The sequence below is a fragment of the Telopea speciosissima genome, chromosome 4, assembly GCF_018873765.1.
Source record: "Telopea speciosissima isolate NSW1024214 ecotype Mountain lineage chromosome 4, Tspe_v1, whole genome shotgun sequence".
Lineage (NCBI taxonomy): Eukaryota > Viridiplantae > Streptophyta > Magnoliopsida > Proteales > Proteaceae > Telopea > Telopea speciosissima.
In genome coordinates this window covers 61,937,555-61,962,549 of record NC_057919.1, presented here as the reverse complement: position 1 = coordinate 61,962,549, position 24,995 = coordinate 61,937,555, and the positions used below count along the sequence as shown (strand labels likewise).

The following is a 24,995-nucleotide window of genomic DNA, read 5'->3' as shown; positions in this document are numbered from 1 at the left end:
CCCCCTTGATGCCACATGATAGTGTCACGTGCAATGTGTGTTTGTGTGGGCCGGCCCATGCCGGGGGGTGCTATGTGTTGATATACATTGTTGTCGCCCTTAACAGCTTGAGCTTTTGGGATAAGCGGCTGTAACATTTACCCACAAAGAGATAGAAAACTAGCATGCGATATATTTTTAGTAACTTAAAACAACAACAGGAACATCATAAGAAGCCAACCCCATACACTTGAAAACACTTTGTAAACAAAAAGAATAAAACCCAAATCTAAGAATTCAAAAATAAATTTGTTTTCACAATGGGCATGATCCATACTAATATGCAATTCACATATAAATTTGTTTGGGCATGATCCAAACTAATAAGGCATATTAGTATGTAATATCATAAGATGCAACATGCTTTGATTATTAGCCAAAAACTACATTCTAAAAATTATTGACAACATAGAGGTAAAACAATAGACATCACACCTGAGACTCGTTGATCAGACTTCAATAAATGTGGTAGGTGATGTTGAGCCATCGCAAGCGTTACAGCATCCTCAACCTTCAAACAGGAAAAGAAGCAACAGATAATTGCTAGATCCAAGAAGTATCTTAGTCTTGGCAAGCAGAAGCATTACATGTGCCTTCTGATGCATTTATTTCATTGAGTCAGGTTCATTTCTGGGCTACTTTTGTCGGGAGTGTAAACTTTAGATTATATGGTGGGTCTCAATCTTCCAGGCCCTGCTAGCAACTGAGCAGGGCAAGTATTTCCATCCCAATTTCACAGGCTGGGCAAAAGACCCTAATATGACACACTAGGCTGGACTGAACCCAGCCTAAACATACAAATTGGTCTCTACTCAAACTTCAATGGTTTGATTAGATTCAGTTCTGGAAATTTTCCATTATAGCTGCATCATTACAAAGTTCTTGATACCCCCCACTGTTTAAAAGTTTAAAAGGCCTCATCATGAGACTTTTACACAAGGACAACCTTCTATCACTTATAAGCTATTATTTGCGAGCAAAACCTTTTCCATATTCAGTTATTGGCAAAAAACAGAGTTGAACAGAGAAACAGGTCAAAATCCCATTTAATCGTGAAAAGGCTTGATTGAGTTGAGTCAAGTTCATTGACAAAGACCATTAAGTGTGAGTTTTTAATGTTTTCTTCTTCTTAAATAATAGCAGAATGATAGTCCAATGACATGAGATGATATACTCATGGTGAAGGTTGTGAAGCTGCAATGAGTGGCGGTGGGTGCCTAGGGACACTATGTTTTTGTTACATGTTAGAAAGTGAAATTCCAATGCTATTCTGTAAATTAATGAACAGCTCAACAGGAAGGAGTAAAATATAGTATAAATGGACTTTAGTCTACACTTATATTCACTTTAACGGTAGCTGTTCCCACTCCCCCATAGACATGCCCATTATGCCCATAATATCTGAAATCACTCATTCGGTTGCTCTACATGCACTTGCATTAATAGTAAGATGTTTGTTTTACTGAATTGTGAGAGACCCAACCCAACAAAAGTGACAAAATAAAAAAAAATAAATGTTGAATAATGTAAACCAGAATACCGTGCGGGTATTCTGGTCTTTTGGGTCTATTTATCTTATGTTTTAAGCTGTTTTACTTACTGCCTAGTTATGTCGACTATGGCAGGGGTATTTTTGCCCTTTTTCATTATTTACCTTCATATATATAAAGGGCTTGACTGATCACAATCGATCATTCAAGCATTCTCAGCATTCTGGTTTTGTTAACATGGCATCAGAGCCATCTTCTCTGATCTAGGTTATTTCAAAACCTTCCCCCCCCCCATTCTTCTTCTTCTCTTTCCACTTCTCTATCGATCTCTTCTCTCTCCTTTTTTTTCTCCCTTGGTTCCTTCCATTCTTCAAGGGCAGCACTACTGAGGTGATCCTATAATGGTTTAAGTGCTGCCCTCCATCACACCTCATCTCTTTATGCCCTAATTCAGATTCACGATTGCTGCTGTTTTTCTCTCTGCGATTTGGACTGCTTCAGTTTTTTGAAGATCGACATCAGTGCTATGGAAAGTTGATTCTTCACCTTCGAGCTCCACCTGCAGGCCTCTGGACAACAGCTATTACATCTGCAATTTTCAGAAACAGAAGACTCCAAGATCCAGCCCCTCTTTTCCCTTTATCGATCTCAACTGTCAGGGTTTTTCAAAACCCTGACACTTTATCGATCTTGGCTATCTGGGCTGTCGATTGGAAAGATTTTTTAGGGGTTTATTCCCTTGGTTTACTGCTGCACTCGACCTCTATTTCAGCCCTACCTGCTGCTGTTTTTTGAAGATCTGATTTTTTACAAGTTCAAGGATCGATTTTCTTCCTGGCTGCACTATGGGTGACTCAGAGATTACTTCAGCTACTTCTGGAGGAGATCAGAATAGGACTGAATTTCTTCCCTATGCTGCTGCAATTAAACTTGATGGCACAAACTACTTAATCTGGGCCAGATCATTATCCCTGACCGTGGCTGGTAGGGGACTCACTGGCCATCTCACTGGCACTACCACTCAACCAACTGAAGCAGGGGCTGCTCATAATAAGTGGGCTGCCAATGATGCAATGGTGATGTCTTTTATTACAAACTCCATGACCACTGACATCTCTAGTCAGTATATTCTCCTTGACACTGCTACTCAGATATGGACAGTTGTCAAAGGCACTTATGGTCGGTCAGGGGGTGGTGCCCAAGTTTATGAGATCCGGAAAACTCTCCAAAATACTACTCAGAAGGAGATGACTGTTACCAAGTACTATGCTGCCCTGAAGTGTTTATGGCAGCAATTGGATCACTATGCTCGATTTCAGCCTACCACTGCTGCTGACATCACTGCCTACCACACCTATGTCGATCAGTTTCGGGTGTATGACTTTCTGGCTGGACTCAATGATGACTATGATCCTATTCGGGTACAGGTCCTTGGTCGGGTTCCTTTTCCTACTTTGGAGGAAACTTTTTCCTATGTACACAGTGAAGAGACAAGGAGGGCTGCTATGATGATTACTCCTAAGGTTGAAAGATCAGCATTACAGACTGCCACTACTGACACTTCTGCTGATATTGTTGCTACTGCTGCCACTACTAAGGAGCTTGTGAAGTGTGAACATTGCCACAAACCCTATCACACTAAGGCTCAGTGTTGGAAACTTCATGGGAAGCCTGCTGATTTTGAGAGTAAACGGCGTTGTACCAAGCCTAAAAACAAAGCCAATCACACTGAAAGTGTAGCTCCAGCTCCCACTACTGACATCGGCTTCTCCCAGGAAGAACTTCAAGCTCTCTGGCGCCTGTTAAATACATCTGCTGCCTCCACTACATCTGCTACCAATTCAGGTTCCTTCTTTGCCCGTACAGGTATTTTCTTTGCTGGTCATTGTGCATCAGTAGTTTCCACTCCTTGGATAATTGATTCCAGAGCTATTGATCACATGACAGGTTCCTCCAGTCTTTTTACCACATATTTTTCTGCTTCTGGTAAGGACAAAGTTAAAATTGCTGATGGGTCCCTCTCCTCCATATCTGGGAAAGGATCCATTGGTTGTTCTCCTTTCTTGACATTAACTTCAGTTTTGCATATTCCCAAGTTTACCACTAACCTTCTCTCCATTAGCAGTATCACCAAATCTTTGAACTGTAAAGTGACCTTCTTTCCTACTCATTGTGTTTTTCAGGAACTGGACTCGGGGAAGACGATTGGATCAGGTAAAGTGCATGGCGGTTTGTACTTGCTTGATGGAGATCCTGCACCTACTCAGGCTTTACCTTCTAGGCTTTGTTCATCAGCATCCTTTTCCTCTGAATTACATATATGGCACTCTAGACTAGGACATCCCCCTTTAGGTACCCTATCTACTTTATTTCCAGCATTAAGTACTACTTGTAATAAAGGAGATTTCTTTTGTGAGTCTTGTGTTTTGGCCAAACAGACACGTTCAAATTATCCTGTTTCTAATAGACGATCTTCTTCTTTATTTCATGTTGTTCATTCTGATGTGTGGGGTCCTAGTAGAAAAGTGTCTATTTCGGGTCATCGGTGGTATGTTACCTTTATTGATTGCTACTCTAGGTTCACTTGGGTCTACCTTATGCACACCAAAAGTGAAGTTTTTTCGTGCTTTCAGCACTTCCACCAGTTGGTTAAGACTCAATATAATGCCACTGTTCAGATCTTACGGAGTGATAATGGGCGAGAATATTTGGAAGGTCAGTTCCAACAATACTTGGCTGCCCATGGTATCCTCCATCAGACCAGCTGTGTTGATACTCCAGCCCAAAATGGTGTGGCTGAGAGGAAGAACCGCCACCTCTTGGAGGTTGCTCGGGCCCTTTTGTTCGCCCGTCATGTCCCTTCCACTTATTGGGGGGGGATGCTGTCCTTACTGCAGCTTATTTGATTAATAGGCTGCCCAGTCGGGTCCTTAATTCCAAACCCCCTGCTGAGCTGTTACTTGGCTCTTCCTCCTTTGTTGTTCCCCCTAAGGTTTTTGGCTACGTTTGCTGTGCCCGGGATACAAAGTCCCCTGGCAAACTTGACCCACGCAGCCTTCGTTGCATTTTCTTAGGGTACTCTGCTATTCAGAAGGGGTACAAGTGCTATCACCCTCCATCCCGCAGGACTTTTGTCAGCATGGATGTTGTGTTTCATGAGAGTGTCTCTTACTATGTGTCCCTACCTCTTCAAGGGGAGAGTGTTTGTGAAGATGTGTTGACTATGGACTCTCCTCCTCCTCTCCAGTATGTTTATAATGAGTCTGAACCTGTGCAACCTACTTCTCTTCCGCCTCCTCAGCCTAGTCCTTATCCTTCCCCTGAGTCAGGGGGAGAGGTTCCTGTGCAAGGGGAGACAACCTCCATTCACGGGGAGCAAACTACTCCAGCCCAGACTCCTGTCCAGAGAACCATTAGTGAATTTCAGAGGCGGATTGATGCAAGTAATACAAAGACCTATGCAAGGAAACACAAGCAGGTTCAATCAACTGTTGCTCCAGTGCCCATCTAATTGCTGAACTTGGATCCAGAACCTGCCTCTCCACCTGGAAATGTTCCTTCTCCTGAGTTACCTATTGCCCTTCGCAAAGGTGTCAGGTCTTGTACTCAGCATCCCATAGCTCATGTTGTTTCATATGACTCCCTTTCCCCATCATTTCGTGCTTTTATTTCTTCCCTTTCTTCTGTCCATGTTCCTAACAATTGGCAGGAAGCTCTATCAGATGGAAAGTGGAAGGCAGCCATGATGGAAGAAATGGAGGCTTTAAAGAAAAATGACACATGGGAGCTTGTAGTCCTTCCACCTGGGAAGAAAACCGTTGGATGTAAATGGGTATTTGTGGTAAAACAGAAGGTGGATGGCACTGTGGATAGGTATAAGGCACGACTAGTGGCCAAGGGCTTTATTCAGACATACGGCATTAATTATCAGGAGACCTTTGCACTTATTGCAAAGTTGAATACAGTTTGTGTGTTGTTATCATGTACAGTCAACCTTGGTTGGGATTTGCAGCAGCTAGATGTAAAAAATGCCTTCCTAAATGGAGCATTGGAGGAAGAGGTATATATGGACATCCCACCAGGGTTCTCTTGTGACAGAAATAAAGGAAAAGTGTGCAAGCTGAAGCGGGCACTGTATGGGCTGAAACAGTCACCCAGGGCATGGTTTGGTCGATTCCATAAGACCATGATTTCTATGGGCTATAAGCAGAGTAATGCTGATCACACTCTCTTTATCAAGAGAGTTGGTGAAAAACTCACTGTTCTTATAGTCTATGTTGATGACATAGTGGTTACGGGTAATGATGGTGATGAGATCAGACGGTTGAAGACCTTTCTTGGCCAAGAATTTGAGATTAAGGATCTAGGGAAACTGAGGTATTTTCTTGGGATTGAAGTGGCCAGATCTTCGAAGGGAATATTTCTCTCCCAAAGGAAGTATGTCCTAGACTTGTTGGCTGAAACTGGTTTGCTAGGCTGTCACCCTTCAGATACTCCTATGGATCCCACGATTCGACTCAGGGAAAAAGAGGATGAGCCTGTTGATAAAGGCCGGTACTAAAGACTTGTAGGGAAGCTGATTTACCTTTCACACACTCGTCCGGTTATTCTTTGTTCTTGTGAGTGCTGTAAGTCAGTTTATGCATGATCCCTACACCTCTCATATGGAGGTTGTGCTTCGCATTCTTCACTATTTGAAGTCAGCCCCCAGAAAAGGTATTCTTTTGTCTTCACATGGTCACCTACGGATAGAAGCATACACCGATGCTGATTGGGCTGGTTCAGCAGATCGGAAATCTATTTCTGGGTATTGCTCCTTTGTAGGTGGAAATCTTGTCACTTGGCGTAGCAAGAAGCAAAATGTAGTTGCTCGTTCTAGTGCCGAGGCTGAGTTTCGAGCTATGGCACAAGGGATTTGTGAGTTACTTTGGCTTAAAGGGCTGCTATAAGACCTGGGTATTCCTATTCGACTTCCTATGCTACTATACTGTGATAACAAGGCGGCAATCAGCATAGCACACAACCCGGTACAGCATGACCATACCAAGCATGTTGAAGTGGAAAGGCATTTCATCAAGGAGAAGTTAGAAGATGGGCAGATTTGTATTACCAAGGGCCTGCCTGGAAAGACTTTTCATCCTAATCTAGTCAAGTTGGGCATGATTGACATCTTTGCTCCAACTTGAGGGGGAGTGTTGAATAATGTAAACCCCCAAGGTATTCTGGTCTTTTGGGTCTATTTATCTTATGTTTTAAGCTGTTTTACTTACTGCCTAGTTATGTCGACTATGGCAGGGGTATTTTTGTCCTTTTTCATTATTTACCTTCATATATATAAAGGGCTTGACTGATCACAATCGATCATTCAAGCATTCTCAGCATTCTGGTTTTGTTAACAATAATAATAAACAATACAGGTTGAAAAAAGGTAGTACGTCAAATGAAAGGAAATGACAAAAACCTTTAGTGAAGCCAGCTCCCGCATTCCTTTTTCAACTAAAAGCATGCTTTCAATATTTCCCTCTCCAGATAGTTCATTCAAGTCACGTGGAACTTCATCCCTTTCCTCTACATCATTTTTCTCTGTAATTGAGACAATTTTTTTTGTAAGAATCTAAAAATGAGACATTAAGGCTCCGTTTGTTTTACTGGATTTTTTTTTCTCGAAAATCGTCTTCCCTTATAAAATTTATTTTGTATTTCTTAGCCATTTGTCTTCTTTTCTCTTAATGTAAATGACACCAATATCTAGGCAAAATTGATTGAGGACAAGAATCCAGCACTATGATGGGGTTTGTGTCCTCCACGGGCAGCAATGGTGTTATGGACTAGGATGTCACCACGTTTTCTAGAAAAACAAAATCCAGTTAACAGGATGTCATTTTCCAAAAATTTTATTGTATTTCAATAAAATAATTTCATTTTTTTACTACTATAATTTTCTTTTGCTTTTAAGTGATTCCTGTAAAATATTTTCTGTTAAAACAAACAGAGTCTAAGGAAACAGATTAATTTTTTTTAATATAAAAAAGCACATAAAAATCATAGTATCAAAGTTTGGCGATGGAAATTTGGAATACTCATAAAATAAAATTCTCATGTATATGATGTTAATTGAAATCTAACCTACTGAGCTTTCCTCTTTGGCTTTCTGCCCAGCGGATAATACAACTTCAAGAGGAAGAGGGGCTAAGGATGACCAAAACTCATACTTTTCTGCAGCAATCTCTGCATGAATACCTAACAAGAGAACAATACAAGGATCACTAAGCATCAGAAAATGGTATGGATGTACGAATGATAATTGTTTGATATATAAATATTAAAGTCAGGAGTATAGCTTTTTTTTTTGGTAAATAATTATATTACCGAACCCCAAGAGAGAAAGAGAAGAGGAAAAGAAAGAGAGGGGGGGGGGGAGAGATGAAATGAGAAAAGAGAAGGGGGGGGGGGGCGGTCTACCAGCCTACGCAGAGGAGGACCGCAAAAGGGCAGAATCAAGGCCCCAAAAGTCAAAATGTGCCTATTTCTATGGCTGTCCTGGCAGGGTCTCTGGCGGATACTCAGGAGTATAGCTTGATGATCACATTCATGATAATTAGCTTTAAGATGTGTTCAATAAGGAGAGAAAAAGTTATCTGGACATAAATGCATGTAGATTAAGAACTACAAGCCAAAGATATGTTTCAGACAACGGTGTAGAATGCAGATGAGATGGGTTTGGTCTGGCCAAGCTGAGCATGGGCCTAATGCAGCCTATTATCTAGTGTTTGGTTAGCCCACAAATGTGTATTCTATATACCAATGGATGCTATAAAACATTGAGTTTACTCCCTAATGGACTTTTGATGGATCACCAGTTTGGCTACCTTATGGGCCTGTGGTTAGGCCTCCAATGGGCCCTCAATAAGGGCTTCTATTACCTTCGTGAAAGTGGCTCAAGGCTCTTATGAGAGGCCAATCTAGCTGTCCATGCAACCATTTGAATCCCTATAATCCAGGAAGTTGTTTAGACTAAGAAGTATATTCCATTTGTTAGAGTTTTATCTAATAAGGAGTTTCATAATGTCCAAGTACAGATTAGGAGTTCGGATTTCCAATTTTTTATAAAATGTTAAAGAAAGAATAATGTGTAGAGTAATGGACATTTATTTTGAAAGAAATTGAGGTTTTTTTTAACAGACAATGACAGAAAAATTTATAGGAGGAAAGAGAAGATTGCAACCAGAAAGAAAAAAAAAAACAAGACAATCCAAAGGAGCCCAAAATAACCCAAGGAACAGACAGCCCGTTCCCCTTCCATAGTTCCATCACCTTCAAGCCCCCACCACAAATTGAACTATTAAGAATCTAGACTGCAATTCTTTCTTGGCTGATAGGATCCCACCCCTTATTTTCTTGTAATTCCATTAAGATTTGAGATTTTATTTTCGTGGGTGAAGACTCTTGATGTCTGAGAATGAAACTTAGATCCATCATCACCCACAAGGAACAACTTTCAGCCAAATAAAAATTCCCTACACAGTCAACTTCAGTTTTCAACATGTCTTTCAACTTACCTTAGTTGCATAACACCAACCCTTAGTTCCATAACCTTATGCTTCCATTAGCGTAAACTCAACCCTAACAGGGACCATAACCAACCTGCTAGTTCAAATACCCTTTGAATATGTACTGCATAGCATTCATACGTATGATGCATGTACCAATATGTGAGTGTGAGTGTGTGTGTAAATAGTGTTTACATGAACATGGATTTGTGAGTGCATGTGTATGTTATTCAGGCCCTGCCCAACCATGGTTTGAGGTTGTTATCGTGACTTGGTACTAGTGTTAGAGTTGATAGTAAATATGTATCAGGGGCAGTTCAGGAACTAGAGTTCTAACTAGTTCCCTTATTATGTATTTTTAACTTTTTATGTCTTTTTACCTTTTACCTCCCGAGGGAGGTGATTGTAATACTTTTAGTAATTCTATTTGAGCAATATAGGTGGGTTGGAGAAGTCTCTCTAACACACACAACTTTCAACCGTAACTCTCTCTTCTTCCCTCTCTTGTCTCCTTCTTCTCTAACATCTTCCTTCCTTCTCCATTGTTTCCCTAATCTGAAACTCAACTTGGTATCAGAGCAGGTTGGTTTGAGAGTCGTATTTGGTTGCTCTTCTCTATTCTTTTCTTCTCTTTGGAATCCTAGGATTCAAAGGGTTTCAAAGAGAAGCTACCAATGTAAAAAATCTGTGGTATAGAAGTATGAAATAGGTTGGAAATAACCTACTCAGCTGTTTGGAGGTGTTCTTTGAGCTTGGTTGAAGCTATTATGAAGTTTTGAAGCCATTCCATCACCTGCAACTATTACCGCCAGCTTCAAGTTTGAGCCCTTGGTTCTCTCTCTCTCGGCCTTGGTTTCAGCCTTGGAATGGCTCCATAGAATCGCCCAAGGGTGTTCTTTTCATCCCATCTGGCCTTGGTTTCAATCTTCCACTACTGCTTGAGCAGTACTCTCTTTCGTGGAATCTCTGTTTCTGCCCAGGTAATATCGGGACTGCAATTTCTCTGCTCCTCTTGTTTCTGGACTGCTATGTATTGCTGCCTTTGCTGAGAAATGTTTAACATCAGCCTGTGTGAGGGCCTTGAGATTGTTTCAGATATGTTATTTCTTGGTGAATGCTAGGGTGAAGCCCCTTTTTCCTGTTTTTTCCTTTACTTGAGCCTCTACAGGCTGCCTTTACTTGCTGGTTCTGTTTTATCAGACCTGTTTGGAAGTTTTTTTTATTATTTGGGTAGAGTGTGTACTCCCCACTTGAACAATGGCTGATTCTGAGATTTCGGGACCTGGTATAGCTGAATCACAGCCTGTCCCTTCTCCTCAATTTGCCTATGAAAGCACACAGTTTCAGCTTTCCTTTGTGAAACTTGATGAGACAAATTACTTGGACTGGTCACATTCCGTGAAGCTTTCCCTTAGGAGCAAAGGGAAGCTTGGGTACATCACAGTGCTATCAAGCCTCCAGAGCCGAATGCACCTACTTATGAGAAATGGGAGACGAGAACTCTACGATCATGACATGGTTGATCTTCTCCATGAAGCCTGAGATTGGGAGAAGATTTATAAGAAAGGAGACTGCAAGGCCATGGGACAGTGTCTCTCGGGCCTATGCAGAGTGGGTGACTCGCAAAGTGTATCAGCTGCACCAAAAGATTCATTCCATGAGGCAAGGGGACAGAACTATCTCTGAGTACTATAATGCCTTCCTTAGTCTTTTGGAAGAATATGACCACTACCGGGACCTCCATTTGACTAACCCGGCGGACGAAGCGAAGGTGTATCGGACCTTTGAAAGGGAGCGGGTGTTCACTTTACTTGGTGGTGCATTCGTGGTCGAACCCGGACTATGAACCCATCCGGCTCCAACTCTTAGGCCGATCTCCTCTTCCATCTCTTAGTAAGGTGTAGTTACCTACTGAGTGAGGAAACTTCGCCGTGTCACTATGGACTCCACATCGCATCATCTCATGACAAGTCACTCTCAATTCCAGTTCTTTTCGAGACACCCGTGAAGGTAGTAGAGGCGAGGGCCCAATCGTGAGGCAGCCAGTGTAGTAGAGACAATTGGTGCCGGTGGAGTTAGGAGAGACGAGGTTTAAATGTGAGCACTGTGGGAGAAGCTGGGCACACCAGGATAGGTGTTGGTCTCTTCATGGTCGCCCCCTAGCACACGTAGTCGTGGTGGTCGTAGAGGGGAGCTCGAAGCTCGCTCCGTGACGACCGAGCGAGATGCTCCACAGGATGATCCTATCTTGGTTGACACGATCCGCCGGATTATATCCCGATTGAGTACATCTCACTGCATCTACCGTGGCCAGCTCATCTTCGTCCTCGGCCTTGCCGTCTCCGCTCGGCCTCTCTGCAGCCCGATCTTGGGTCATTGACTCTGGTGCCATTGACCACATGACTGGTATGTCCTCTACTTATGATTCCTATACCATTTGCTCTGGTAAGGATAAAGTCGGGATAGCTGATGGATCCCTTTCCTCGATATCCGGTAAAGGTAGTATCCCTCGTTACCTCCTCTATTTCCCTTACCTCAGTTCTTCATGTTCCTAACCTTGCTGTTAACCTTTTATCTATAAGTCACTTGACTAAATCCCTCAACTGTTGTGTCACCTTTTTTCCTTCTCACTATCTCTTTTAGGATTTGGTGACGAAGAGGATTATTGGTAGCGGACGTGAGGAGAAAGGCCTTTACCTTTTTTATCTGGTGTACCTGACTCGATCCTATGTGTGTGGACGTGATGACGATAGTTCAGCGGATTCTATTATGTTATGGCATCGGCGTCTAGGCCATCCATCTTTTGTTGTAATGAGGAAACATTTACCTCACTTATTTTCTTCTGTTGCATCTTCCTATGTTTTTGAATGTGAACCATGTATGTTGGCCAAACATTGTCGCTCCTCTTATCTATATCATGGTAATAGAACTGCTGCTCCTTTCCATATTATACATACTGATGTTTGGGGACCTTCTCCCACTACTTCTTTATTTGGCTTTCGTTACTTTGTCTCTTTTGTTGATGATTTTTCTCGTGCCACTTGGACTGTTCTTCTGAAAAATAAGAGTGATGTTTGTGAGGCATTTCAGAATTTTTATCAAATGATCCTTACTCAGTTTGATACTCATATCAAAGTTGTCCCGTCTGATAAAGGGGGAGAATATATGTTTAGTGGTCTCCAAGCTTTCTTTACTAAGAATGGCATTCTCCATCAGTTAGCTTGTGTTGACACACCCCAACAAAATGGGATTGCTGAGAGGAAAAATTGCCATTTATTGGAGGTCACCCATAGTCTCTTGTTTGGTATGCATGTTCCCAAGACTTTTTGGTCGGTTGCTCTTCTCACTGCTTCTTTCCTCATCAATCGCATGCCAACCAAACTTCTTGGTTTCAAATCTCCCTTAGACATCTTATCTCCATAGGTTTATGCTTTCTCTCTTCCTCCTAAAATCTTTGGCTGTGTTTGTTATGTGCATGTTAACAAATCACATCGCACAAAACTTGATCCCAAAGCCCTCAAGTGTCTTTTTCTTTGCTACTCTTCTACTTCTAAAGGTTACCGGTGCTACCATGCTTCTTCTCGCCGGTGCTTCACCTCCAAAGATGTCACCTTCCTTAAATCTGTTCCTTTTTTTGCCCCATTTCAGCATCCTCTTCAGGGGGAGAATTGTGGGAATGAACAGGCTGCTGATTCTCTCTATTACCCACTACCTATATCTCCCTTTATGTTTGACATTGGGAAGTCTGTGAATCTGGTTGATGTGCATACTGATTCGGTGGTTGACAGAACTGCCAGTGGTCCTAGTAAGGAGAAAGATTACCACATTACATACAGAAAAGGTGAAGGCTTGCATAATGAAAGAAAGAAGACCTACCAAGAGTCCTCTTTGGATCCAGATCCACAACCTGAGATCCACTCTTCTAGCTCAGGTGATCACCCTTCTCCTTCTTTATGTGATTTAGACCTCCCGATTGCTGTTCGCAAAGGGAAAAGAGCTTATACTAATCCTATAGCTCAGTTTGTTTCCTATGATGCTCTTTCTCCTACAGGTCTTGCCTTTGTTACTGCCCTCTCTGCTGCTTCTACTCCCAAAAATGTTATTGATGCTATGTCTGACCCAAAGTGGAGACAAGCTATGTTTGAGGAAATGATGGCACTTGAGAAGAATGGTACTTGGCAACTGGTGGATCTTCCTAAGGGACGTGTCCTTGTTGGATGCAGATGGGTCTACACAATCAAGTACAAATCTGATGGGAGTGTTGAGAGATACAAAGCAAGGTTGGTGGCTAAGGGATACAGTCAAGTCTATGGAATTGACTATCAGGAGACATTTGCTCTGGTTGCCAAACACAACTCAATTAGAGTTCTTTTGTCATTGGCTGCCAATAAAGAATGGCCATTATACCAGTTGGATGTGAAGAATGCCTTTCTCCATAGGGATTTGGAAGAGGAAGTGTACATGCAAACTCCTCCAGGCTTCAAAATGCCATCAGTGAAGGGAAGGTGTGTCTCCTCGAAGGCATTATATGGTCTCAAACAATCACTAAAGGCATGGTTTGAGCGCTTTCGCAGGCCGTTCGAAGAATGGATATTCCCGAGCTGGCTGATCATACTCTCTTTACTAAGAGGGGCCATGGTACCATTACAACCTTTATTGTTTATGTTGATGATATTGTGGTCACAGGAGATGATATAGTTGAGATAGATAACCTGAAGAGTTACTTGGCACGACAGTTTGAAATTAAAGACTTGGGTCCCTTGAAGTATTTCTTAGGCATTGAAGTATCAAGGACCAAGAAAGGAATTAATATATGTCAACGGAAGTTTGTTCTTGACTTGTTGACAGAGACAGGAATGTTGGGCCGCAAACCAGCCAATTCTCCTATTGAGCAAAATCATAAACTAGGAGAAGATTGTGGTTCTTCTCTAGTTGATGCGGGAAAGTACCAAAGGCTAGTGGGGAAGCTTATCTATCTTGCCATGACACGTCTAGATATCTCCTATGCAGTGGGAGTAGTGAGCCAATTCATGCATGCTCCCAAAAGTAGCCACTTGGATGCCGTGTACCATATTCTTAGATATTTGAAGTCTTCTCCAGGGAAAGGATTGTTGTATGCCAGACACAACCACTTGAAAGTGGAAGGTTTCACAGATGTTGATTGGGCTGGCTCCATTACAGACAGGAGATCCACTTCCGGTTATTGCACCTTTGTAGGGGGTAATTTGGTTACATGGAGAAGCAAAAAACAGCATGTTGTAGCTAGATCCAGCGCAGAGGCAGAATTTAGAGCTATGGCCCATGGAGTATGTGAACTTATATGGTTGAGAAGACTTGTTTAGGAACTGGGATTTGACACTGAAGGTCCTATGAGACTACTGTGATAACAAGGCAGCCATTAGGATTGCCCACAATCCTGTTCAACATGACCGAACCAAGCACATAGAGGTTGATAGACACTTCATCAAGGAGAAGATAGACTCTGGCTGCATTTGTACTCCCTTTGTGAAGACTGGTGATCAGTTGGCAGATATCCTCACCAAAGCTCTTGGCTCTCCTCAGTTTAATATCCTTCTAAGCAAGCTGGGAATGCATGATATATATTCTCCAGCTTGAGGGGGAGTGTTAGAGTTGATAGTAAATATGTATCAAGGGTAGTTCAGGAACTAGACTTCTAACTAGTTCCCTTATTATGTATTTTTAACTTTTTATGTCTTTTTACCTTTTACCTCCCTAGGGAGGTGATTGTAATACTTTTAGTAATTCTATTTGAGCAATATAGGTGGGTTGGAGAAGTCTCTCTAACACACACAACTTTCAACCGTAACTCTCTCTTCTTCCCTCTCTTGTCTCCTTCTTCTCTAACATCTTCCTTCCTTCTCCATTGTTTCCCTAATCTGAAACTCAACTATTAGCGCAGATGGCTAATACCGAGAATAGACGTGAGAGGGTAGATTGGTAGTTTTAGGTGTTTAAGTTATTTCTTTTAATTTTTATTTGTTTTCCTGTTTTACCCTTAAGTGGACAGATATATATTTGAAGTTTAGAGGAGAGACACACACATCGTGTGGCTCCCCAAGTCACATTCTCGACTTCTCTCTTCTCTCTCGTTTTCTCTTCTTCTTCTTCTTTTTCTCCATTAATTCACATGGTATCAGAGCTGTAAGGTCTGCTACAACCTTCGAAGATTTTTGCTTCTATTATCTGCAACATTCAATTGCAGCTCTATTTTTTTTTAGGGTTTAAAGACCTGTGGTTTCTTCTATTTTCTGCTTGAAGGGGTGCAGCACCCTATGCTGTATTTTGGAGTTGTTTGTGGGACTGTTTAGAGACTAGTTCATGATTTAAGTTAAGAACTAGGTCTGTCTCGTTGTCTGAAGAATATTTGAAGGGGTTTTTCGATGAAGTGAAGGGTTTGTCAGGGTTTTGATTGAAGGTTCGATTGCTGCTGTCTCTGCTATCTGTATTGACTTTGTCAGGGATTTCTTTGAGGGGATCGACTATAATATTTTTTTTGCTGCATCTTCCGTGTCCTGTCATTTCCACTTTGGGTTTTCGTTATTTTGTAACTTTTGTTGATGACTATTCCAGGGTTACCTGGATCTACTTAATGAAACAGCGTTCTGAGTTATTTTCTATTTTCTGTGCATTTGTGAATGAAGTGAATAATCAATTTTCATATCCTTTGCGTGTTCTTCGTAGTGATAATGCTAAAGAGTACTTTTCTACTCCTTTTGCTGAATTTATGACTCAGCGTGGCATTATTCATCAGTCCTCTTATGCTTACACCCCACAACAAAATGGTGTGGCCAAGAGGAAAAATAGACATTTGATGGAGGTTACTCGTTGTTTATTGTTTGAAATGAACATAGCAAAATCTTTTTGGGCTGATGCTGTTTTAACCTCATCCTATCTCATTAATCGTATGCCTTCTTCGGTTTTACGTGGTGCTATTTCCTTTTCTTTGTTGTTTCCTTCTGCACCTTTGTTTGTTTTGCCACCTCGTATGTTTGGTAGTGTTTGCTTTATTCATGATCATCGTCCTGGTGTCTCCAAGTTGGATCCCAAGGCTCTCAAATGCATGTTCGTTGGTTATTCTCGCACTCAGAAGGGTTACCGCTGTTACTCTTTTGACTTGCGAAAATACTTTGTTACCGCTGATGTTTCTTTCTTTGAGTCTACACCGTTTGTTCATTCTTCCCATGCTGTGTCTGACTTGGATGATGATATTCCTATTACTGTTGTTCGGTCTACTGTTCACCATGCTCCGCAGGCTGCCTCATTACCGGCACCTCAACCCAGTGTGTTTCAACGTCACCAATGGAAAGTATGTGCTTGGTCCCCTGCGACATCGACTCCTACACCATCTCCTTCTTTGCTGGCAGATCCTGCAATAGGTAATCTTCCTCCTCCTTTGGAATCTTCTTCAGATCTTGATATTCCTATTGCTCGTCGTAAAGGGGTTAGGGCTTGTACCCAACACCCTATTTCTAACTTTGTTTCTTATGATGGTTTATCTTCCACTTTTTCTTCTTGTTTACATACTGTTGAGAACCATCCTGTTCCTAAGTCTGTCGCAGAGGCATTGTCTAGTCCAGGTTGGAAGGCTGCTATGGATGAGGAATTATTGGCATTAGATGAAAATCAGACTTGGGATCTTGTTCCCTTACCTTCAGGGAAGACTGCTATTGGTTGTCGCTGGGTGTATGTGGTAAAGGTGAATCCTGATGGATCTTTGGCTCGCTTGAAAGCGCGCCTAGTAGCCAAGGGTTATGCCCAGGTGTATGGTGTGGATTACTTGGATACTTTTTCACATGTGGCAAAACTTACTTCTGTTCGTATTTTGATCTCCCTGGCTGCTACTTATCGTTGGCCTTTCTATCAGCTGGATGTCAAGAATGCCTTCTTACATGGTGACTTGCAAGAAGAGGTTTATATGGAGCAACCTCCTGGGTTTGTTGCTCAAGGGGAGTCTGGCTTGGTGTGTAAATTGAAGAAGTCTCTATATGGGTTGAAACAGTCCCCTAGAGCCTGGTTTGGCAGATTCACTGAAGTTGTGTTAGAGTTTGGGCTGACACGGTGTGATAGTGATCATTCTGTATTTTTCCGTTGCTCTGAGGTTGGAAAATTGTTTCTTGTGGTGTATGTTGATGATATAGTTATTATAGGAGATGATGTTTCTGGGATTGATAAATTGAAGACACATTTGCAGCAGAAATTTCAGACCAAGGACCTGGGAAAGTTGAAATATTTTTTGGGTGTGGAAGTTGCTCAGTCAAAGAAAGGGATTTCGCTCTCACAGTGGAAGTATGTTCTTGATCTTTTGTCAGAGACAGGAATGCTAGGTTCTAAACCTTTACATACTCCTATGGATCCCAATTTAAAACTTGTTGCAGAGGATGGTGAAATCTTAGGTGATCCAGAGAAGTATCGAAGGCTTGTTGGAAAATTGAACTATCTCACAGTGACCAGACCTGACATAGCATTTCCTGTTAGTGTGGTGAGCCAGTTCTTGTTTGCTCCTCGGACATCTCATTGGGAGATTGTTATGCATATTTTACGCTATCTTAAAAAGGCGCCTAGACGTGGTCTTCTCTACAGTGATCATGGCCATGGGCGGATAACAGGTTTTTCAGATGGTGAGTGGGCTGGGTCTCCGGTTGATAGGTGATCCACTACAGGTTATTGTGTATTTGTTGGTGGAAATTTGGTGTCCTGGAAGAGTAAGAAACAGACAGTTGTTGCTCGGTCCAGTGCAGAATCAGAGTACAGGGCTAAGGCACATGTTACTTATGAGTTGATGTGGGTAAAGCAATTAATGACTGAACTTGGTTTTGTTGATGATGCTCCAATGAAATTGTGGTGTGATATTCAGGCTGCTGTCCATATTGATTCAAATCCAGTGTTTCATGAAAGGACGAAACACATTGAGGTTGACTGCCATTTTGTTCGAGAAAAGTTACAACAAGGTGTAATTTCTCCTGGTCATGTTCGCACAGGAGAACAATTTGCAGATGTGTTCACAAAGTCTTTGAGAAGTGCAAGAGTGGATTATATTTGTAACAAGCTGGGCATGATTGACATATATGCTCCAGCTTGAGGGGGAGTGTTATCGTTACTTGGTATTAGCGCAGATGGCTAATACCGAGAATAGATGTGAGAGGGTAGATTGGTAGTTTTAGGTGTTTAAGTTATTTCTTTTAATTTTTATTTGTTTTCCTATTTTACGCTTAAGTGGACAGATATATATTTGAAGTTCAGAGGAGAGACACACACATCGTGTGGCTCCCCAAGTCACATTCTCGACTTCTCTCTTCTCTCTCGTTTTCTCTTCTTCTTCTTCTTCTTTTTCTCCATTAATTCACAGAGGTCTTGCCGAGATCTTGGTTTTTCCCTCGTTTTTTGTGTTATTGAGTCGATACCACAGGGGAGTTAGGGAATCAGCAAGGTTTCACTTGAAATCTCGGCATCATCTCGCCGAGATGTCGGTCCAAAATCTCATATCGGTCGAAACTGTTACCATGCACTTGATATAAAAGCCTCAACTCAACGAGACATGGTCGAAATTTCGACCAGTCTCGTCTGTCTCTGTGGGTTTCAACTGTGAATGCACAAAAACCCCCTCAAATGTGATTGGGTTGTAATCTTAGATAGAAATCACTATTTACTTACTATTGTTATTTGAATATTTATGAAGGATTTGATACTGCTATGTGATTTCTATGATTGCAGGCCTGGAAGGAGAAAAGCATGAATCAGTGATAAAATCAGCCCCTTAGCCAATTTTGGATGTTCAATACTAGCTAGGCCAAGGGTCTGCATGTGTGCAAATCGCCATCTCAAGGGCATTATCGTAATTTGACAAAGAGGAAATTTCTCAAGAAACGTCGATATTGGACTCATTGCATCAGCAAAATTAAATGGTTAACATTTAATTCTTGGGTTGAGTCAATTCGGTTCAAGGAAGGAGGGATTATGGCCTAAAAATGGATTATGGCAAAGTAGGGGGTATGGCTGTAATTTGAATACATATGAGAGGATCCAAGTCGTATATTTCTCTCCCTATTCATCTCCAATCATGTTCTCACTCCCTCTCTAACTCAATCTTGACCACTCATCTCACACCTCTCCAACTCCTTTCTCATTAAACGTTTTTGGCTGGATTTGTTTCTTAAGAAGGCAAGTTGAGAGAGGATTCTCACAAGAAAGGAATCGTGATTTGTTAAGGATACAATCAAAGATCCCCTTCTCAACTCCCTCACACGGTTTTCCTATTCTACCCCTTTTGCTTCCATAAATGGGGGAATGAAGATAAGGGAAAGAGGGTAATAAGGGAATAAAAATAAATACAGCAAAGGAATGGATAGAGAGAGGGGACGATTTTGGCTGGGATTGGTGAAGTTGCTAGAGACGTTTTTGGGAAGGGTTCTATTAAAAAAAAGAGGAAAAGAAAATAAAAGGGATCGTTCTTGGCTGTGTGGGTTTTTTTTTAGTTCTCGATTTTGGGGATAAGAAGGCTTGAAGAAGAAGAAGAAGAAGAAGAAGAAGATGAAGAGGAAGAGCATCTACCTGTTAAGAATAGGAGTTTAGTTCAAGGGGTATTCTTGTACATAACCCCATTTAGTTTTATATGTTTTCTGTTATTTGTATAAGGCCAGGGGCCTCTCTGTAATTTATCATTCTTTTTAATATAAGCATGTTTGTCTCTTGTTGAGACATAACAGATTAACACAAATCGATTCTCCTCTCTTCTTCTCCTTTTTCCTTCTTCTCTAAAACTGAACATGGTATCAGAGCTTAATGTTCCTGGAGTTTGAAGGTGTTGGAAGAGAGTTTAGCAGGCTAAGAGTTGGGTTCTCCTCTTGGCTGCTGCTGGAGTTCGAACTCAAACCTAAGCTTCTTCTCAGACCTGGTTCTCCCTTGTTTCTAACCCAAATGGAGAGCAACCAGGGGCTTTAGTTTCGTTTGGAGGTCTCATTTCTTCCCATTGTGTCTTCTCAAGTCATCTGGAAGTATCCAAGGGACAGGAGTGAATCTTGGACTGGGCTATTCTGCCCTGTTTTTCCGCCAGCCAGAGTTCAGATTGGCCTTTGCTCTCCAATAGAGCTTTGTTTGGGAGGTTTTTTAGGCCACCTGCTATCGTTTTTTGGTAAGGAAGATTGTTTCTTTGTACTCCGCTGCTGTTTGATGCTTGTGTGAAGTTCTACAAGTCATTTCAAGTGTTTTTGGACTGTTTTTTCCCCTGTTTTTTTCTGCTGCTTCTTGGGGACCTACTATTCTTGCTTGCTGTTTGTTACTTTTCCCAAGTGTTTTTTCTGTTTGCATTGAAGCCACAATGGGTGAAAAGTCTGTTGAAGCATCTGAACTCCCCACTGTTGCGGCAGCCTTGCCTATTACCCCTTCATATGACAATCCAAATGTTCTTCCCATTGTCAAGCTTGACAATACTAATTACTTGGACTGGTCACGGTCAATGAAGCTCATTCTTCGGAGTAGGGGGAAGTTGGGATATATATCTGGAAGCTTTAAAGCCCCTTCCTCTGCTGATCCAGGTTACTCCAAATGGGAAACTGAGAACTCCCTTATGATGACTTGGCTCATTTTTTCAATGAAGCCGGAAATTGGAAGAAGGTTTATGAGCAAGGAGACAGCCAAAGATATTTGGGATAGTGTGGCTCGTATTTATGATAGAGTGGGGGACTCTACAAAGGTTTATCAACTTCTCCAACAAATTGTTAGCCTACGCCAGGGTGACAAAAGTATCTTTGAGTACTACAGCCTTGTTGTGGGACTTTGGGAGGAGTATGATCACTACAGAGATCTCCAGTTGTGTCCTGTTGATGAGCCTAAAGTGCATCAGTTGTTTGAGAAGGAGAGGGTCCTATTCCTTCTTGGAGGTCTTAACTCTGAGTTTGAACCCATAAGGGTACAGATACTTGGCCGACCAAGTCTTCCCTCCCTGGAGGAGGTGTGTGGTTATGTACAGAGTGAGGAGACCCGCTGAAGTGCTATGGAGACTACTACTGTTGAGCGTTCTGCTCTTGTTTCATCCACTCCATAGGATCGTCCTCCCTTCACCAAGGGGGCTGGTAAAGGCCGTTTTTCCTGTGACTATTGTGGCAAGTCTGGGCATAAGAAGGAGTTTTGTTGGGATCTTCATTGGAAACCACCCTCTGCTGCATCTGGAGGACAGAAAGGGCCGAAGAAGAATGGGCCTAAAGCCCATGTTGGGGTTCATGAGTCTGAGTCATCATCATCCCTCTCTAAAGAAGACATAGCAGCTTTTCGTCGGATTGTAGCACACTTGGATGGATCCCCCTCTGCTGCTCCCACTACATCCACTGCTCTACAGGTCTCTACCTCTTCTACCCCCACTCCCTAGGTCATTGACTCGGGGGCCACCGATCACATGACTGGTAGGTCTAAGCTCTTTAATTCCTACACTGTTTGTTCGGGAAAAGATAAGGTGAAATTTGCTGATGGTTCTCTTTCTTCCATCTCGGGGAAGGGAGATGTCCAAGTTACTCCACTTATCCCTTTGCAGTCTGTCTTTCATGTTCCTAACTTTGCTACTAATCTTCTTTCTGTTAGCCAATTGACTAAGTCCTTGAATTGCTTTGTCACCTTTTTTCCTACTCATTGTTTGTTTCAGGATTTGGTGACGAAGAGGGTGATTGGCAGTGGACGTGAGACTGATGGATTATATGTTCTGGACATTTGTGCTTCCCTTGTGACAACAGCTCAATCTTATGTGTGTGGGCAACATGGCGGACGTACACAGGTGGATATTTTGCTTTGGCATCAGCGTTTGGGACATCCTTCTTTTTCTGTTATGCGAAAAATGTTGCCACATTTATTTACATCTTTTCTTGTCAATCATGTTTTTCATTGTGAACCTTGTCTTTTTGCAAAAAGTTGTAAGACAGTTTATCCATCTTCTAGTAATAGATCTGTTTCCCCTTTTCACCTTGTTCATACTGATGTTTGGGGTCCTTCCCCTGTTACTTCTTTACGTGGCTTCTGCTACTTTGTCTCCTTTATTGATGACTTCTCTCGCGTTACTTGGGTTTATCTCTTGAAACAAAAGAGTGATGTTTATGCTGCTTTTCAAAACTTTTATGAGTTGGTGTATTCTCAGTTCCAAACTCGTATTCAGATTGTCCGTTCTGATAAAGGTGGAGAGTATATGTATGGGGGTTTGAAGACCTTTTTTTCTGACCATGGCATTATCCATCAGGTGGCTTGTGTTGATACCCCTCAACAAAATGGGGTTGCTGAAAGAAAAAACCGCCACCTGCTGGAAGTAGCCCGATCCCTTTGGTTTACAATGCATGTTCCAAAAACTTTTTGGTCCGATGCCTTACTCACTACGATCTTTCTTATCAATCATATGCCCTCCAGTGTCTTGAACTTCAAAGTACCTCTTGAGGTCTTACCCTCACTTTCTTCTTCTTTCTCTCTTCCCCCAAGGGTCTTTGGTTGCATATGCTATGTCCATATTAGCAAATCTGTCCGCACTAAATTGGATCCTAAGTCCTTGAAGTGCCTCTTTCTTGGGTATTCCTCTACCTCCAAGGGATACACTTGTTACCACCCTTCTACCCGTCGGTGGCTTATCTCCAAAGATGTTTCTTTCTTTGAAACCATTCCTTTTTTTCTGTCACCTCTTTAGGGGGAGTGTTGTGGTGGTGAGGTTGAAGAGGCTCCTGAGTTTGTATCCTTTCCATCCTCCTCTTTCGTTCCTATTTCCCCATTTCAGCTTGACAAGGGAAAGAAAAGTCTAGAGGATACTGTTGTTGAGGGGGAGTCTCCAAGTGCACAGGTAAACAGAGAACAAGGGGAACTACTTGTTTATACAAAGGACAAGAGAAATCCTCCTCCATGGCTTCCTATAAAGAAGACCTGCCAAAATCCTTCTTCGTCTCCTCATCCTAAGCCTCCATCCATTGAAACAGGTATACCTTCCTCTACTCTTCCATCCTCAGACTTAGATCTTCCTATTGCTCACCGCAAAGGAACTCGAGCTTGAACTAATCCCATTGCCAAGTTTGTCTCCTATGATTCTATCTCTCCTACAGGTGTTGCCTTTACAGTGGCTATCTCCTCCATCTCTATACCTAAGAATGTAGTAGAGGCTATGGCTGGTCCGAAATGGAGAGGGGCAATGAATACCGAGATGGTGGCCCTTGAGAAGAACCACACTTGGGATCTTGTTGAACTTCCAAAGGGGAGAGTTCCTGTTGGATGCAGATGGGTATTCACAGTCAAGTTCAAGTCTGATGGTACTGTAGAGAGGTATAAGGCAAGGCTGGTTGCTAAAGGCTATACCCAAGTGTATGGCATTGATTATCAGGAAACCTTTGCTCCAGTGGCCAAGCATAACTCCATTCGGGTACTCCTCTCAATGGCTGCAAATCTTGATTGGCCATTATACCAGCTTGATGTAAAGAATGCTTTCTTACATGGTGACTTAGAAGAAGAAGTCTACATGCATTCCCCTCCTGGGTTCAAGCATCCTAGTAGCAATGAAAAAGTGTGTCGTTGTAGGAAGGCTCTTTATGGACTTAAACAATCTCCTAAGGCTTGGTTTGAGAGGTTTAGACAAGCTATCCTATAGAATGGATATACTCAAAGTCAAGCCGATCACACCTTGTTTATATAAAGGAAGGGTAGCAATATTACAGCCCTAATTGTATATGTTGATGACATTGTAGTCATGGGAAACAACGAGGCTAAAATCTCAAAGCTTAAACTTTACTTGGCTCGGCAGTTTGAGATCAAGGATCTTGGTCCATTGAAGTATTTTCTGGGGATTGAAGTTTCAAGATCCAAGCAAGGTATCAATGTTTGTCAGAGAAAGTTTGTCCTTGATCTACTTACAGAGACAGGGTACTTAGGGTGTAAGCCAGTCTCCTCCCCAATTGATCAGAACCACAAACTAGGAGAAGATTGTGGTGAACCTCTTGTAGATGCTGAAAAATATCAGAGATTAGTAGGCAAGCTAATCTATCTTTCCCTTACCCGACCTGACATAGCCTATGCTGTCAGTGTGGTAAGTCAGTTTATGCATGCACAAAAAATGGGTCATCTTGATGCAGTTTATAGAATCCTCAGATATTTAAAATCATGTCCTGGAAAAGGCCTTCTCTTCTCTAGGAATGGTCACTGAGGATTGAATCATACACTGATCTTGATTGGGCTAGATCTATTTCGATCGACGATCCACTTAGTCTTGTACTTTTGTTGGTGGAAATCGGGTTACTTGGCGAAGTAAGAAGCAACCTGTGGTGGCTAGGTCAAGCGCTGAGGTAGAATTTAGAGCCATGGCTCACGGAGTGTGTGAAATCTTGTGGCTAAAGAGACTTGTTCAAGAATTGGGATTTGAGACTGTTGAACCTATGAGTTTATATTGTGACAATAAGGCAGCCATAAGTATTGCCCACAACTCAGTGCAGCATGAAAGGACTAAGCATGTTGAGGTTGATAGACATTTTATTAAGGAAAAGATCGAGTCAAAGACCATCTGCACCCCGTTTGTGAAGATAAATGAACAAGTGGTTGATATCTTCACTAAAGGACTTAGCACTCATCACTTTGACTGTTTATTGGACAAGCTGGGTATGTATGACATATACCACCCAGCTGGAGGGAGAGTGTTAAGAATAGGAGTTTAGTTTAAGGGGTATTCTTGTACATAACCCCATTTAGTTTTATGTGTTTTCTGTTATTTGTATAAGGCCAGGGGCCCCTCTGTAATTTATCATTCTTTTCAATATAAGCATGTTTGTCTCTTGTTGAGACATAACAGATTAACACAAATCGATTCTCCTCTCTTCTTCTCCTTTTTCCTTCTTCTCTAAAACTGAACACTACCATCGCCACCATCCAGCACCTTTACACACCTGAATCGCCATTG

The 24,995-nt window shown here is 42.0% G+C and overlaps 1 protein-coding gene across 1 annotated transcript in view; it reads right to left on the bottom strand.

The window, feature by feature from the left end:
* LOC122657850 (coiled-coil domain-containing protein SCD2-like) overlaps nt 1-24,995 on the bottom strand; it is a 67,787-nt gene that overhangs the window by 7,097 nt on the left and 35,695 nt on the right. Inside the window, exons 11-13 of the mRNA XM_043852645.1 lie at nt 7,656-7,769; nt 6,991-7,112; nt 475-550 (exon numbers count right to left, since the gene is read on the bottom strand). Coding sequence (XP_043708580.1) covers nt 475-550; nt 6,991-7,112; nt 7,656-7,769 — 312 coding nt within the window. The remainder of the gene's footprint in view (nt 1-474; nt 551-6,990; nt 7,113-7,655; nt 7,770-24,995) is intronic.